Source organism: Hypanus sabinus, chromosome 18 (assembly GCF_030144855.1).
Source record: "Hypanus sabinus isolate sHypSab1 chromosome 18, sHypSab1.hap1, whole genome shotgun sequence".
In the NCBI taxonomy this organism is placed as follows: domain Eukaryota; kingdom Metazoa; phylum Chordata; class Chondrichthyes; order Myliobatiformes; family Dasyatidae; genus Hypanus; species Hypanus sabinus.
This window is the reverse complement of record NC_082723.1, coordinates 57,489,853-57,508,245: the sequence shown is the minus strand read 5'-3', so window position 1 is coordinate 57,508,245 and position 18,393 is coordinate 57,489,853. Positions and strand designations below refer to the sequence as shown.

General features: G+C 40.2%; 1 protein-coding gene across 1 annotated transcript; it reads right to left on the bottom strand.

Annotated features, from left to right (window-relative positions):
• Positions 1 to 5,958: 5,958 nt before the first annotated feature.
• Positions 5,959 to 16,978, bottom strand: LOC132407624 (tubulin beta-4B chain-like). The gene is made up of 4 exons (XM_059994407.1): positions 16,705 to 16,978; positions 12,129 to 12,237; positions 11,950 to 12,060; positions 5,959 to 7,162 (listed from the first exon to the last, which is right to left on the bottom strand). The coding sequence occupies exons 1-4, from the start codon at positions 16,759 to 16,761 to the stop codon at positions 6,102 to 6,104; spliced, it is 1,338 nt and encodes a 445-aa protein (XP_059850390.1). The 5' UTR covers positions 16,762 to 16,978; the 3' UTR covers positions 5,959 to 6,101.
• Between the last annotated feature and the right edge of the window lie 1,415 nt (positions 16,979 to 18,393).

Genomic DNA, 18,393 nt, shown 5'->3' with positions numbered 1-18,393 from the left:
TGCCAATAGCATCATCCAGGTGGGAGTGAGTTCTCTGCAAAGGTAGATCATGGTATCATCCACTCCCACGAGGTTGGTTGGCAAACTGTAGAAAGTCCAATGAAGATCTCATCTGTGGTCCAGGGTAAGTCAGGACCGGCCTATCTAGCACCTTCATCATATGGGATGTGAGGGCAATTGGCTTGTAGTCATTAAGTTCAGATGGAGTCACCTTCTTGGGTACAGGAACCAAGAAGGAAGTCTTCCATAGTACCGGTATCTTTTCCAGACACTGATTGTAAAGGTGCTGCAAAATACCAGGCAGTTGGCTCACACAGGCCTTCAGTACCCTGGGGCTGATACCCTGCAGTTCAGCACCATTGCCTTGATGTAGTCTCTCCAACTGTTTTTCTTAACCTGACCTGCAGTCAGTCAGGCAGAGGGTGGTCGTCATGGAGGCGTAATTCTTTAAAGTTGGGGAGTTTGGAACACAAACGCTCACCAGAGGGGAGAGAGATTTTGGGGGCAGGGAGGGTGTGTGGACTGGGCAATTGGGAGAGGGGACAGCAGGAGTTCAGGACTCTAACAGGGCTACTGTCAATCTTCTTAATTTGAAGTGACTCCATGGTTGCTCTGGCACTGTGCTTTGTGTTTTCCTGCTGGAAGACAAACTTCCTCCCAGTTTAAGCTTTCTGACAGAAGCTAGCAGGTTTTTAATCCAGGATCTCTCTGTATTTCACAGCATTCATCTTCCCATCAACCCAACCAGATTTCCAATCCCTGCTGCTGAAAAGCATTCTCATTGCATGTTACCTCCACGATACTTTACAGAAAGAATGGTGTTACCTTGCTGATGTGCAGTATTGCATTTACGTCATACATTAAAAGTGTATCCTTGCCCATAAAGACTTTGCAAAGCGTCACTTATAAGATACTGTAAAGATGTGGAAGAAGGCCTTGTAGTCGGATGAAGCTAAAGTGGAAATTTCTGGCCTTAACACTAAGCAGTACAAGTGGCATAAATCTAGTACTGCATATCAGCCATGTACACCAACCCTACCATAAAGTTTGGTGGAGGTAGCATCATTCTATGGGGATACTTTTCAGCAAGAGGGACTGGTCAGGATTGATGGTGAAACAAATACACAGAGATCTTGGATAAAAACCTGCTAGCCTCTAACAGAAAGCTTAAACTGGGAAGGAAGTTTGCCTTTCAGCAAAACAATGACCCAAAGCACACTGCCAGAGCAACCATGGAGTGGCTTCATATGAAGAAAATCTATGTTTTTGAGTGGCATTAACTCAAACATCTCTAGCAAGACCTCAAGATTGCTGTCCATCTTTGTTCCCCAAATAACTTGGTACAGCTTTAGCAATTTTGCAAAGAAGAATGAGCAAATCCTGCTCCATCATGTTGAGCAAAGCTAGTAGACTTATCCAAAAAGTCTACTGGCTGTAATAGTTATGAGAAGTTGTTCAACTAATTATTGAGCAAGGGGGATGAATACTTTTGAACTAATATTTCAGTTTTTGAGTTCTTAAGTTTTCCATGCTTTACAATTAACCGTTTTTTTGAGCTCTATTGTGAAAAAAGGAGCATGTGATTCACAAATAATTCTGAGTTAAATTGATCAAAACCCCTGGTTGTGATACTCATTTATGTGAACAAAGGGATGGGACTGAATACTTTATCAAAGCACTGAATATATCCAAACATCATCTTACACGTTTTCACATTTCTTAAAAAGTTTATGAATCGTTTATAACCTTCAGAATTTGATTTTCCACCCAACCTTATGCAACACCCTGGTTTCCTTGGCGGCATAAGTCTAGGGGAGAAAACCTCCAGCCCCACTAAACTCGTAATATTAAGATGCTCTCCCAACCCAAACCAGTTTGTGTAGATGTGGTGTAATTTGCTACTGTTACAAATTAGTGCCACGAAATAACAGACAGTACATCACATACAACTAAAAGATATTTATAGATCTTAATCTGACTAAAGGGTTAGTAAAGAACAAAAACAAACCATTTTAATAAAACAATCAAATGTGTGCAAGTTGGAACTCGAAGTTTCTCCATAGTCACCGATACTCTATCATATGATACTCGGTCCCACTGTGGGTTGAATCCTACGACTTCTTCTCTCCTGCACCTTCCCTCTTCACCTCCCCTTTAACAAAATCCTCAAGCCCAACCTTAGTGTCCTTCACCAGAGAAACCTCACATTAATTTGACCATCCTGACTGGATGGCACACATTTCTCATCTCTTATCTTCAACAATAACCCAGACAAGCTGAAAAGAGAACCGACTGCTCTTACAGAACTACTAAATGAAATACATACAGCATAACAGTAAAATATGAACTAGGCATTACACTTATAAGCCTATGAGTTAATGCGACCTTTAATTTCTCTCTTGAGCAAATGATATAACTATTCCTTTGGAGGTTGTATGCCTTAAGGTTTCTTTATTGCAACTTGCATATTATCTCTTTGAATGATCACTGCATCCAAATTTAAGCTTTTCCATTTATTTTTATCATCAATCACAGCCAACTCTCCTCTCATATCTTCAAGTCTCTTTTTTAATATAAGATTTAGGACCCCTGTTTCACATTCAAACTTAATGTAAAATGTTATCATGTTATAGAAACATAGAAAACCTGCAGCATAATACAGACCCTTTGGCCGAACATGTCTTTACCTGAGTAATTACCTAGGGTTACCCATAGCCCTCTATTTTTCTGAGCTCCATATACCTGTCCAGGACTCTCTTAAAGGACTCTATCGTATCTGCCTCCCCCACTGTCGCTGGCAGCCCATTCCAAGCTCTCACCACTCACTGCATAAAAAACTTACTTCTGATATCTCCTCTGTACCTACTTCCAAACACCTTAAAACGGTGCCCTCTTGTTCTAGCCATTTCAGCCCTGGGAAAAAGCCTCTGACTATCCACATAATCAATACCTCTCATCACCTTATACACTTTTATTAGGTCACCTCTCATCCTCCGTCGCTCTAAGCATAAAAGGCTGAGTTCACTCAGCCTATTCTCATAAGGCATGCTCCTCAATCCAGGCAACATCCTTGTGAATCTCCTTTCCATATCCTTCCCTATAGCGAGGAGACCAGAACTGAGCACAGTACTCCAAGTGGGGTCTAACCAGTGTCTTATATAGCTGCAACATTACCTCTTGGCTCTTAAACTCAATCCCACAATTGATGAAGGCCAATGCACCATATGCTTTCTTAACCACAGAGTCAACCTGTGCAGCAGCCTTGTGTGTCATATGGACTCGGACCCCAAGATCCCTCTGATCCACCATACTGCCAAGAGTCTAACCATTAATACTATATTCTGTCATCATATTTGACATACTAAAATTAACCACCTCACACTTATCTGGGTTGAACTCCATCTGCCACTTCTCAGCCCAGTTCTGCATCCTATATTGATAGGATGTCCCACTGTAACCTCTGACAGCTCTCCACATTATTCACAACACCCCCAACCTTTATGTCATCAGCAAATTTACTAACCCATCCTTCCACTTCCTCATCCAGGTCACTTATAAAAATCACAAAGAGTAGGGGTCCCATATCAGATTCCTGAGGCACACCACTGCTCACCCACCTCAATGCAGAATATGTTCTGTCTACAACCACTCTTTGCCTTCTGTGGGCAAGCCAGTTCTGGATCCACAAAACAATTTCCCCTTGCATCCAATGCCTCCTTACTTTCTCAATAAGCCATGCATGGGATACCTTGTCAAATGCCTTGCTGAAATCCATGTACACTACATCTACTGCTCTGTCATCATCAATGTGTTTAGCAACATCCTCAAGAAAATTCAATCAGGCCCATAAGGCATGAAATGCCTTTCACAAAGCTATGCTGACTATTCCTAATCATGTCTCTCTAAATATTTATAAATCCTGTCTTTCAGGATCTTCTCCAACAATTTACCAAACCCTGAAGACTCACTGGTCTATAATACCCTGGGCTATCTCCACTCCATTTTTTGAATAATGGAACATCCACAACCCTCCAAAACCTCTCCTATCCCTATTGATGATGAAAACATCATCACCAGAGGCTCAGCAATCTCCTCTCTTGCCTGCCAGAGTAGCTTGGGGTACATCTCGTCTGGTCCCAGTGACTTCCCTAACTTGATGCTTTCAAAAAGCTCCTGCACATCCTCTTTAATATCTACATGCTCAAGCTTCTCTGCCCACTGTAAGTAATCCCTACAATCACCAAGATCCTTTTCCATAGTGAATACTGAAACAAAGTACTCATTAAATACCTCTGATATCTCCTCAGTTCTATACACTCTTTTCCACTGTCACATTTGATTGGTCCTATTCTTTCATGTTTTATCCTCTTGCTCTTAACGTACTTGTAGAACACCTTGGGTTTTCCTTAATCCTGTACTCCAAGGTCTTCTCATGGCCCCTTCTGGCTCTAATTTTTCTTGGGCTCCTTCCTGCTAGTCTTATAATCCTCCAAGTTCCTATCGTTACCTAGTTTTTTGGATCTTTCGTAAGTTTTTTTCTTCTTGACTGGATTTAGAACAGCCTTTGTATACCACGGTTCCTGTACTCTACTATTCTTTGTCTCATTGGAATGTACCTATGCAGAACTCCATGCAAATATCCCGAACATTTGTCATATTTCCAATTTATGCTTCCAAGTTGTTGCCTGATAGCCTTATATTTCCCCTTACTCCAATTAAACACTTTCCTACCTTGTTTGTTCCTATCCCTCTCCACTGCTATGGTAGAGAGTTGTGATCACTATCTCCAAAGTACTCTCCGAGAGATCTGACACCTGACCAGGATCATTTCCCAGTACCAGATCAAGTACTGCTTCTCCTCTTACAGGCTCAATCTACATATTGTGTAAAGAAACCTTCTTGAATACACCTAACAAACTCCACCCCATCTAAACCCCTTGCTCTATGGACATGCCAATCAATATTTGAGAAATTATATCTCCCATCACGACAACCCTGTTATTATTACACTTTTCCAGAATCACAAATTATAGTCACTCTTCCTCAAAAGTTCCTTGATTCATGCTCATTATGTAAAATAAAACTCAAAATAGGCTTTTCCCTAGTTGTTTGGACATATTGATCCAGAAAAGCATCTTCCATCATATTAAAAACTTACTGTATTACCTGTCACACATCCTAATTTCCTGATTTGTTAGCCGTTCACCTTTTCTACTTCTACATGTTCCGTCACACCAAAATAATTTCTCACTATAGTAACCTCCTCCCTTACTAACATAACTATACACCTTTCCCTTCAGGTCTTCCTTCTTAAACATTGAATGCTTTGAAATATTAAATTCCCAACTTTAGTCACCCAGTAGCAATTTTTATAAATGTAATCTGTCTCTTCAGAAAGTTACTTTCTTTTTTGTGCCCATCTCATTTTCAACACTTGTTCAATCTTTCAAACTTTTCCAAAATCTAATCATAACTGGTCTGAGTACATGAAAAAATATCCCATCCTTTACCAATCATAACTGTTACCTTTCCTTCTGATTAACCCATTTAAAAAAGATTCAATGCCATTCATCACATTCCTTAAAAGAAACAGGTAAAATGTTGCTTCTTCTGAATTTTCTCAATACTTTTTTTTCTCTCTGTAATTTACTACCTTTTATTCCTCAATCTGATTTGACTTGTCCCGTTCTTTTAAATTCTTCAGGTATTTTGTGACCTCCATCTAAATTTCAATTTCACAAACAGAAGTGGTTAGTGTAGTGGTTTGATGAGACTGTCTAAATGAAAACTATTAGTAATGTATTCAATTAAATGCAGCATGTGTTTTGGCCGAGAAAGAACTATTTCAGTAATACAGTGTGATGTTTTTTTAATGAACACCTCAAGCTCCATCCACATTGAAGAATTTACTGATGCAGAAACTCAGCTTTGTGGGGATTGAAACACTAAAACTAAATTTGGAACAATTTTATTTAAAACTTTCAAAGCATTAGTCAATAGAAAGCACAGAATATATGAAAGTACAAGAAAATGGACAAACTTTAGAAACATCTTAACATAACAAAGAAAATGTGCTGGAAGTTCGTAACACACACTTCTGCTTATGCAGCCTCTTCCTCCCCCTCCTCCTCAAATTCACCTTCATCTCCAACTGTGGCATCCTGATATTGTTGGTACTCAGATACCAGGTCATTCATGTTGCTCTCAGCCTCAGTAAACTCCATTTCATCCATACCCTCACCAGTGTACCAATGCAAGAACGCTTTCCTTCGAAACATAGCAGTAAACTGCTCAGAAATGCGCTTAAATAGCTCTTGAATGGCTGTACTGTTGCCAATAAAGGTGGCAGACATCTTGAGCCCTCTAGGTGGGATGTCACAAACAGCAGTCTTAACATTGTTGGGGATCCACTCCACAAAGTAGGTACTATTCTTATTCTGTACATTTAACATTTGTTCATCCACCTCTTTCATGGACATACGGCCACGGAAAATGGCAGCAACTGTTAGATAACGGCCATGCCGAGGGTCACAGGCAGCCATCATGTTCTTGGCATCAAACATCTGTTGGGTGAGCTCAGGTACTGAGAGGGCACGGTACTGCTGGCTACCACGGCTGGTCAAGGGAGCAAAGCCTGTCATGAAAAAATGCAGTCGGGGAAAGGGAACCATGTTTACTGCTAGTTTTCGCAAGTCAGCATTCAACTGCCCTGGGAATCGCAAACAGGTTGTCACACCACTCATGGTAGCTGACATTAAATGGTTCAAATCACCATATGTAGGAGTTGTCAGTTTAAGGGTATGGAAACAGATGTCATAAAGAGCCTCATTATCAATACAGAAGGTCTCATCAGTGTTCTCTACAAGCTGATGAACAGATAGAGTTGCATTATAAGGCTCTACGACAGTATCTGAAACTTTAGGCGATGGTACAACACTAAAGGTGTTCATGATTCTATCAGGGTATTCTTCACGGATCTTACTGATTAGAAGTGTACCCATGCCTGATCCAGTACCACCACCCAGTGAATGGGTAAGCTGAAATCCTTGGAGACAATCACAACCTTCAGCTTCCTTCCTCACCACATCCAGAACAGAGTCAATCAATTCAGCACCATCAGTGTAATGACCTTTTGCCCAATTATTACCAGCACCACTTTGACCTGAAAGAAATAAAGAAGACAATTAATTTTTACTGTTTCCATGCAATATTTTAATGCACCAATTAAAAAAAAGTGCAAGATAACCATGTGCCCAAAAATAATCTCCCTCCTGTGTAGGACAATACTTAAAGTCCCATCTACCCTGGTTCCAGGGTACTGGTGTAATAGCTCTGCTATTTAGTCTTCCAAGTAAATTCTAGTAGTTAACATTTTCACATCAGCCTCCTTATACTACTTTCTTTAACTAAAATATAAAATCTGTATAATCAAGCAAATGAATCTTGTGAAGCCAAAGGTGAAACCAAATGATGATGTATCTAAAAGACCGCAGAAATATGAAAAATAGGCAATTCTGACACTTCTGTTGTTTCAATCATTCAAGAAAATTGTAACTGAAATAACCTCTCTCAAGACAATCCTACCCTTAGAATCCTCGATTCCCTGCCTGTATCTATCTTCTTTGAATACGTGGCTATTCAATTTGGGGAGATCCGTCCTTACAGAATTCAAATAACTTCAAAAATTTGAGATATGGAATATTAACTTCATGGAATTTATGTGAAAAAAATCAACACAAAACTTATTTTTTAAAAACATGTTTTCTGACGTGTGCAGATGAAATGGATTCCTGTTATGGAAAATTACAATATGGATTACTTTCTAGGAACACTATCCTCTCATAATGAAGAGGTAACTTATATTCAAGGATTCAGCCTCTGCAACTCAGATTTAGCCATTGAGAGTATAAATTCTTATCTCATTTTTAAGAGGGCATTCTCTTACTTAAGAGACTCAGCCCTCTGATCCTAGAGTCCCTCGGGAAGAGAAACATCTAGCCAGAATTTAAGGTCAAGCCCTATATTACTATGCATATTTCAATAATACAGCGTCTCATTATTCTAACTAACACAGACCAAATATATTCAACATTTTCCCATAAGATATCAGTCTCTCCATACCCAGAGATCATCCTATTTAACCTTCTCTGAACTCTATCCAATAACAATGCATCTTGAATTAGGAGATCATAATTGTATGTAGTGTTTTGGATGTGTTCTCACTAGAGCCTTGCACAGGTACACTGTTGAGACTTTTCCCACTTGAAATAGAGGCCAATATTTCATTAGCCTTTCCATTTTTTTTTGCCTTCTTGTTTCACCTATCAATGTCATTGTAAACTATTTTCTGCTCACACTCAACTGCTCTTGTACTATCTGCAAACCTGGCTGCAATCCAATTACTTTTAACAGTTGCAGCCCCAGCACCAATACCTATTGTACCTAATGGCAGTGGGATTCTAACCTGAAAATGATCCCTTTTATTTCCACTTGATGAGTCCTATTAATGAATCAATCCTTAGTACTTCTATTACCTATGCTCTTATTTTGCAAAGTAACTTCTTACATGGTTTCTTGCTGAATACATTTTGAAAGCCCAAATATATTAAATCTACTGGTGAGGTTTAATCCATTCAGGTTGATAATTCATCAAAGCACCCTCTTAAGTTTATCTGACATCATTTACCCTTCATGAAACCAAGCTGGTTCTGCAGATTAAAGATTCAGTTGGTACCTTCTTAGGACTAAATCTAACATTTTTCCACTAACAGACATAAAATCCTGGAGGAACTCAGAAGATGAGACAGCATCTATGGAAATAAATAAAAATATCAATGTTTTGAGCTGAGACCTTTATCAGGACTGGTAAGCAAAGGGGAAGGTGCCAGAATAAGAAAGTGGGAGAGGAAGGAGGACATGCTGGGACAATTAGACTGTGGTTTCCAGCTTTTTGCCTTGTATCCTTTCTGAATAAGGATATTAATTTGCCATTGCCATATGGTGGAGCTACGATGGCACATTCTGTGGAAAAACCTTAATTTCTATCTTTAATCTTTTTTTCCCTTTTCAAGGTGATGGGATTCTGTCAGTGCCTTTAACCTGCAGCTGTACTCAAACTGTGGTTCTTTATGGCGATGGTTCCCACTCCTGGGTCTCACTGCCTAGCTGTTTCTTCAGTATCTCGAAGGTATAACCAAGATGAGTGTGCCTCCCAGTTGCTGAGGCTTTGTGGCCGTGGATGAGCAGACTCACCAACTAAAACGTCATGGGAGAAAGCAGAAAATCGTGAACAGCTGATCAGTTATTGGATGTTTCTGTACTCAGTGAATTGCTCTCTCTCTCTCAATGGTGGGGGAGTTTGCTGTCAATTCTTGAGTCACAGAACTCAGAAATGAAAAGTGATGTGACACACTTTAACATTGTAATCAGTGAGTTTTTGTTGGTCTCCCCTCTTGCTGCGTGACACCTCTCTTGTCAATTATTATGGAGGGGAAGAGCCTATGGCACATCAAATTGTTTCATTGTTAATTCTTCCAGTGTTCTTCAGCTTCATTTTCTTTCTTCCTTCCTTTTAATATACTTAACACTAAATGATGATTAGTTGTTTTAGTATTTCACTTGTTTGCTAATTTACTTTCTTTTCTTGATTATTTTTAATAGTAGGCATCTATTGCTAGATTCTGCTTAATCCCAATTTTGGGCCTACCTCTAATTTGTCACCTTTATTCTCTTTCAATTTAACCTCCTATATGTCCCCATTCCTCCCCACTGATCTCCCTCCTGGCACTTACCATTGCAAGCGGAACAAGAACTACACCTGCCCCATATCTCCTTCCTCACTACCATTTAGGGCCCCAAACAGTCCATCCAGTCCTGTCTATTGGTGAGACCTGACGCAGATTGGAAGACCACTTTGCCAAGCACCTATACTCAGTCCACCAGAAAAAGTGTGGCCACCCATTTTAATTTTACTTCCCATTCCTATATGTCAGTCCATTGTCTCCTCCACTACGGCGATGAGGTCACACTTAGTCGGAAGAACAACACTGTATTCCATCTGGGAAGCCTCCAACCTGATGGCATAAACATTGATTTTTCGAACTTCCAGTAATGCCCCCCCACCCCATATCTCCTTAAATACCTATCAGCCTCTGGTGCTTCTCCCTCTTTTCCTTTCTTCCATGGCATTTTGTCCTCTCCTATCAGACTCCCCCTTCTCCAGCCTTTCTCTCTTTCACCAGTCGACTTTCTAGCTCTTTATTTCACCTCCCCCCTCACTTTCACCCATCATCCACTACCTTGCATTTCTTACCCCTTCCCTCCTCCACCCTCTTACTCCGACTTCTCACCTTTTTTCTCCAGTCCTGCTGAAGGGTTTCAGGCTGAAACATGACTGTTTACTCTTTTCCACAGATGCTGCCTGAACTGCTGATTCCTCCAGCATTCTGGGTGTGTTGCTTGGATTTCCAGCACCTGCAGATTTTCTCTTTTGTGATTGTTAATGGTTGTCTCCCCTCATGTGCATCTTAATTCCAAAATAAAATTTCTTCATAATCCTGAAACCTATCACCTTCCAGTTCCCTACCAAAGTCCTTGAAAGTGAAAGAATTATAGTTGCCCAACTTATACAGAACTCTTTGTTTGAATCCTTCCATTTAGGTTTCTACCTCAGCTACAATACAAAATATCTCTGACTGAAGTTCTTCAAGACAATAAATTCTTCCTTGACATTCTAGGCTTATAGGCAAACCTTACATTTTCTTTCAATGTTTCACCAAATGAATAAATATACACTCACCTGACTTTAAGTTTATTGGATATCCCAGTCTAAAGAACCAGCATTTCCATCTGCATGCCAGCCCTAAGCTCTGTTGTTGTTAGGTACCATTCTTGGATATATCACAATTTTTTTTACCTGCATAGTGGCCTTCAGCAGCATCATTCAAAAATGCCATCAATTTGATGGCAGCTGCTGACGATACAGACCATTTGACACCCAGTATGGAGTACATTGGAATTTTTCTCCATAAGGAAGTGAGATTTCATCTTCAAGACCCAAGATAAACAATACTCCGATATGGCACCAACTCTCTCCCTTGCAGCTAGCTGAAACTGAAACATGCTTAAAGCATAGCGATAACTATAGGATAACTGTTTAACCTACACTTAATGCCAAAAATTGCCTGGATTACTGTCTCACATTTATTCAATGATTCTTACAATCAAGGTCACATCCAATTTATGGACCTCAAATGCATCATCCTTTATTTTCACCTCTATAAATGACCCAACTCAAACATTCCCTCAGATCCTCTGTTCAACTGTGCCTATCACCTGCAAATTTGAAACCAAATTATGGCCAGTCACCCTTACTCTTCTCTATAGACCCTGAAATGATTCTAAACTTTATTGTTCACATCTTACATTGCATCAAGTTCCAATCAGGCATCACCTAAGCCTGTTAAAATAAATGATAAAGCAACTTTTAAATTTTTAAAAATTTATTCTCCTTTCCAGCTCTTGTGTGGTCACTCCCTGCAGACCTGCACCCCCTCAAATCAGTGTTTATTTTTAATTTGCAAATTTCCAAATGTTAACTGTTTCACAGAAAATGACCACGCTTTTAGTTCCCTGAGCTTTGGAATTCTCTCTCAAAACCTGTTTCCTTTTTAATATAAAAGATGCTCCTCAAAACCTAACTTTGGACCAAGCTTTTAGTCATTTTCCATGGTATCGCTTCATGGTCTCAGCTTCAAATTGATTTCATTTCTTAATATTTCTTTAAACTACCTTAAGGTAATCGGTGACTGAACGAAACTGCTTAATGATCAGAAGTTGTTGACAAACCATTAAATAATGGAATAGTTTGGACAATCAACCTCTCAAAGTTGATTTTATCATAGAAATGGCAATCACCTTCAGATAATCACTTTTATAATATTTACTTACCAAACACAAAGTTATCTGGCCTGAAAATCTGTCCAAAGGGTCCAGATCGAACAGAGTCCATAGTACCAGGCTCCAAATCCATGAGAATGGCTCGGGGTACATATTTTCCACCTGTTCAAAAATAGAAATGTTTCTGCATTCATAATACAAAAAATATAATCAATATTTTCAATTTATACCTGTAGCTTCATTGTAGTAGACATTAATTCTTTCCAGTTGAAGATCACTATCTCCGTGGTAGGCTCCAGTAGGATCAATGCCATGCTCATCACTAATGACTTCCCAGAACTAAAAGAAAAACAGAACCATTAACATGCTTAAAATGTCATACAGAGCTAGGAATATAAGTAGGCTATTTGTATTTTTAAGCCAATCTTAAAGTCAAAAGCAACATAAGCACCAAGTGAAGCAATCACTCTACTGTCATGTGGCATTGGGTAAGAGGGCATAATCAGAGCTTCGAACAAAACTTTCAGTATCGTTCAAAACAAAATATTTCAAAATTCTACAAAAACATTATTTATATTGTTATATGGTTATATTTGGAACTTAGGGTACCATATCATGAACATATTAGTTTGCTGTAGGCTTTAAGAATGTTTTAAAGACTTATCTGACCATGAAGCACCACAATTGGAATCAAAAAGTGAAAAACCACAGCCTTCATTCATTCAATGAAAGAAATGGTAATCCACCAGAATTCAATATTGAACTGGTGTGTTGAAAATCCACAAACACTAGGCAGTTAAAGTTTAGTGCACAGTATTCCTTGGAGATTCAAGATAAATTTTCCACCCTTCACTTTACATTGTCATTTAAAAGAAGTTTTATCTTCAAACCAAAAACACTGTGTTTGGCTATATCAAAACAATAATCTGATCAAGGCATACTACCCAAAGTTCTACTTATAAATGTTTAACATTTGAAATGTTAAGCTAAGACAAGATACTGCAGAACAGTTTTCTTCTAGATTAAAATGTTGCTACCCAAATCATTATTTTTGAATAAAGCACTGGATAATAAAAAAATTCTAGAGATTTAAAATGCCAGGTGTTCCAAGATCTTGATTAACATCCTGGCATTGCCGGTATGGACAAGATAGGATGAAATAAACATGCTATTAGATTTGCAGACACAAGTGACTGAAGATGTTTCATCTGGAAGCAATAAATAAAATGCTTGAAGAACTCAACTGGTCAAAACCCGCTGATTTTTTTTTTGCAATTAGGCTCCACTGTTTCAAATTCTTCCTTTTAATCAATGTTAGCCAATCATTTATCAAATAGAGCACCACAAAAAGTACTTTAGGGCAGTTGCATATTACAATGAAATGCTACAAAAAAATTTTTAAGATTGTACTCCCTTCCCCTTTTTGGCACTTGCTTTGTCAAAGTGTACAATGAAATAAACTATATGACTACAGCTGAGGATATCTCCTTTGACAACTATGAACACGTGGAAATCTGCAGATGCTGGAAATTCAAGCAAAACACACAAAATGCTGGTGGAACACAGCAGGCCAGGCAGACTCAGTGCTGAAGAAGGGTCTTGGCCCAAAACATCGACAGTGCTTCTCCTTATAGTTGCTGCCTAGTCTGCTGTGTTCCACCAACATTTTGTATGTGTCCCTTGACAACTAGATGTTTTTTCCTTTACTAATTTCTCAGTACGTCAATATCAATATTGTATATTACCACGTTCATATACTCTAGGGAGTTGGTACTGAAGGGCCTTCTTGCTCTCATCCTTCTGGATCAGATACTACCATTGCAACAGTTTGTAAGTTTCCAGTGTTTAGATTCAGCACAAACGTGTAATAGCAATTCCATGTCAAAATGCTACGTAACTTGGGAATGATATTCTGCAGGTAGGAATGTTCAATGCACCAGCAGTCTGTGTCCTTGCTGATAGATGCCAGTTTCGATAAAAGTGATTTGAATAGGCTAGGTCATTAATTGCCACAAATTCTATTGATAGTCCAACACTCCGGCCATATTGTTAATGAATACTCAGGGGGTGGTGGGTGGATAGCAACCCAATGTAAGATTTGTCTTGCATTGAACTTCTGAATGCTTTTGGTTCTGCATTCACCTACTGAAAACAAAAGTATTCTAACCACAGTCCTAACTTCCCCCTTGTACTTTGGGTAATTGCTTTCAATATCAAGTGAGTTAGCAACAGCGAATATCCAGCCTTTAGCCACAGTATCCATGTGACCGTCCTCTTGAACTCTTAATAGTATTAAAGACCAGGACTTTAGTTATACTATTCCACAATAACATCTTTCTGCCTATAAAAAATTGTCTGAAATACATTGTTCTTGAAGAGGTTTGCCTGGTGCTACTCTGGCATACTAAATTACTACTTAACCAATCTACTCATTCATAGCAGCCATGAAATTAGCAAATTCAGCTCACTTATCAGCCCATGGATAATTGATTAGGTCTTGCAGCATATATAATTAGCAGTGTTTTGTTTATTAATAGCATGAATGCCCTAGTTTAAAATGATTGGACTACAATCATTTTCCTTTGTGTATAGTACTAAAGTGGTTTTGCAGAATCACTAACATCACAATCTTGCTTGTTATTTATAGAATTTAGATTAGTCCATATTTGGACCAAGACTTTGAGATATGAAGACAGGTGGGCTTAGACAAACTTGCCCATCAATACCAAGTTGAATTCAAAGTATTCAGAAGTCCAAGAAGCTGCTTGGCACAATTGTTGACTACAATATTGTAAGTTTGCTTCTTGATGACATTTGACTGATTAGGAAATAATTTAGTCTTCCAACACAACCACCTTGAACTCAACATCAGCAAGATGATCGTGGACTTACTCAGAAGGGGTCAGCAACATCTGAGAGGACTTATCCTGGGCCCAATCATGAAGAAGGCACTCTAGCAGTTCTACTTCATTAGGAGTTTGAGATTTGGTATGTCACCAGACTTTAGCAAATTTCTACAGCATTCCAACTGATTACATCAACACTTTGTGTGGAATCTCCAATGCAGATTCAGAAGAAGCTGCAGAGGTCTGTCAGGCTATCAGCTCTATCAGGCACAACCCTCCCCACCACTGAGGGCATTTTCAAAAGGCAGTGCCTCAAGAAGGCATCATGAAATACCCTCAACATCCAGAATATGCCCCTTTCTCATTACTACCACCAGGATGGAGGTACTGAGTTAAAGACCTAAACTCAACATATGAGTAATAGCGTTTCCCTCTGCCATTACATTACTAAACTATCCACAAGTACTACCCCACTATTCCTCATTTACAATTGTAAAATGTAATTTTATCACACTGTATTGCTGGCACATCAGTGATAATAATCCTGAATGATAAAGTCATCAAGATAGTTTTGACAAATGCTAGAACTATTACTATAAAACAAAATTCAAGTTCTGTTTTGAGTGAACTCGAGAATATATTCCACTTGTAGGGGTTGTGAACTTGGTGTCCAGGCCCCTTGCTTAATGGTATTGGTCCATGGCATAGAAAGGTTGAGTACCCCTGCACTGGACTCATGTTGACTAAACAATCTGGTTGATACGGCGTCAAAGTGCTGCACCAGGAATCAATTAGGCCCCCCCTCTCAGATATTCCTCAACCTATTGAGCTCCTTCCAGCAGCTTACTTGTCGCTCCAGATTTCAGCTCCACAGAACTTCTGTCCTCATGTTGATCACATCTACAGCTAAATAACAGATGGAACCAAAAGTTTTAATGACACCAAGTTTGGTGCAAAGTCAGCTTTTAAAAATAGTAACCGGCAACTTGCTAAAAGAAAATCTACATTACTTAGTTTTCCTATCTATGTACTGAGGCAATAGGAAGCACATTTGTGCACTGTTGGATATCTATCGAACCATGTTGTGATTTGTTTAGAGAAATACAAACATTGTAAAATACTGGAAAGGGCATTTTTATTATTGAAGTCAGGGGGGATGTGCCGTTTCAATACAGTTTATTTGTCCACCAATCAAAATTGAAAAAAAAAGGATAGCAGCTGTAAACCGCGCCTTCACGATTGCCAGAAATTATTAAACGCGTCCAGTTCGCCAGTAACACTGGCAGCGTCGATCCCGTTCATTAGATCTCCCGGTAGTTTCTGTGCACTCTCGGAGGAGATTCGGCAGACGCTGGAAATCCCAGAGGAACTACGGACAGATGTAACAGGTTTTGAGCGCGAAGAGTGTGGAGAAGCCGTGTTCCTCCGTCACTCCCGTGAGTTACAGCGGGTAAACACGCCGCCTCAGGCCTCCCGCAACGAGTGAGGGCCGTTGGCCGCACGTGGCGCCTCACGGGAGTGCGCATGCGCCCTCGGTTCAGTCCCCGTCCTCCCCCCCCCCCGAAATGTCCGCATGCGCAGACTGGAAGCGCGCGCTTTCCAACCACCGGGCGAGTGGCGTCTAACGGTCAGCGGGCCCGGTCGCAGCCTCTCACCCAGACAGACCTGCCCTCCGTCACGGAATAGCCCCATGCATACCTAGACGCCATTACCACAGGGCACCTATTCCATTCCCGATTAATCAGGGTTTGAGGGGTTATGGCGAGGAGGCAGGAGATGGGGGCTGAAGGGAAACTGGATCAGTCGTGATGAAATGACAGAGCAGACTCGACAGGCCAAATGCCCTAATTCTGCTTCCTATGGTCTTAACACCTCGGTGTCTGCAGTCTCTGCCCCAATGATGCACCACCTCATTCATCTCAGTGGGGCAACTTCCTCACTCCTACTCAACTGTACAAACCTTGGCTCCTATCTGGTTTCCACACTGTCCTGCCTGAAGATGAACGATCTCCCTCATCCTGACAAACTCTCCTTTAGCAATGCACACTCCGAACAACTGCAGCGAGCTGCCCGCGCCCAAATTTATATGCCGTTTGCGTCACCTGCAGCTATCCAACATGCTATTGGTTTGCGCCGTAGCGATCAAAGTATATACCCACCCTTCCCGGGAAAGCTGTGTCCCCATAGGACAATCCTGTTCAATCACCTATTGGTTGTTCATTAGCTCAGGCCGGGTTAGCGCTCGTGGCCCACGTGCAGGGAGAGGAAGGCGGGAAAAGGCGGAATGAGAACTGGGGGAAAGACAGGCATCCCACCTCTCCCGCAAATTATATACGATATCCCGGAAACAGATTTTTTTTAAGAGGGAGAGGTGCTAAGTAGATCTATCAGTTTTCTCTGTGGGCGGACTTTGCAGTCGATTTCAAATATGATTACTTGTTCGCTGCACTATTTGCAACAGTGACTTTTCTATTCCCAATGGCGGGTTAAAATGTAAAAGACATGTTGAGGTGAGTTTAACAGGTGTCATTTATTTATTAACATAGTTACCGTTATTTAAATTAGCTGGCTGACTTCTGAGGAGCTACTCTATTGATGTCCTACGTGATGAGGCCAAACTCCTTGTAGACTTGCTTAAAGTTGTAATAGAATGAAAAAATGACTCCATGATATAAGTACATATTTTAATGTCACATTTTCTGCATATACCTAACAGATTAGACAAAATCACTAAACAAAGTACTACAGACACCATTCACACACAAAATGCTGGTGGAACACAGCAGGCTAGGCAGCGTCTATAGGGAGAAGCGATGTCGAGACCCTTCGTCAGGACTAACCTGTGTTTGCTCTTAAAATTACATACACCCTTGGAGGTCTGCGGGGGTGCTACCTCCCTGAAATGAGTTTTTGCAGGGTGGAATGTCTGGAAAAGTAAACGTGCTGAAATTAAGAAATAAACTCTTAATTGAGAAAGTCCAGCCAAGATCGACGGAAAGGGTCAATGTGCAGTATGCCAAATCTTCAGATGGGATTCCCCCGATATCCGAAGGCAGAGCGTTCCTACGAAACTTCGCATGCCGACATTTGTCGTTAAGCGAAAAAACAATTACCATTTATTTTCATGCGAAAAAATTTTGAGCTTTCCCAGACACAAAAAGTAACCTACCAAATGGTACATAAAACTTAAAATAACACCAACATACAGTAAAAGCAGGAATTATATGATAAATACACAGCCTATATAAAGTAGAAATAATGTATGTACAGTGTAGTTTCACTGGAAGATTGAGCCGAAACCCTTTTTTCCTGGGGGGGAGTGGGGGAAGAGTGAGATATAGACGCATGCGCGCACTCCTGCCCGCGCAAGGTTTCATGGTCATGGTAGTCTTTCTCAGGGGGTAAACACAAGTGTTCTACCAGCATGTGTGTACAAGTTTAAAGTGGGCGTCTATTTCGGAAAGCGAAAGTCTTATTTCGGTTATTGAATATAGATACTCACGTAGGTGTTTCGCAAAACGAACTTTCGTAAAGCGGGGGCAAGGCCCAGGATATCTGGAATAACAGAAAAACGCTGGAGGAACTCAGCCTCTCAGGCATCATCAATGGAGGGAAATGAACAGTTGATGTTTTGGGTCGAGACCCTTCA

Bases quoted from the DNA above. Each gene is read 5' to 3' on its own strand.
- LOC132407624 (XM_059994407.1), bottom strand. From the start codon at position 16,761: ATGAGGGAGATCGTTCATCTTCAGGCAGGACAGTGTGGAAACCAGATA. The intron at 12,238-16,704 runs GTTTGTACAGTT...TTTTTCTTTTAG, and splicing joins GAAACCAGATAGGAGCCAAG to TTCTGGGAAGTCATTAGTGA. The intron at 7,163-11,949 runs GTAAGTAAATAT...TATTTCTTTCAG, and splicing joins GCCAGATAACTTTGTGTTTG to GTCAAAGTGGTGCTGGTAAT.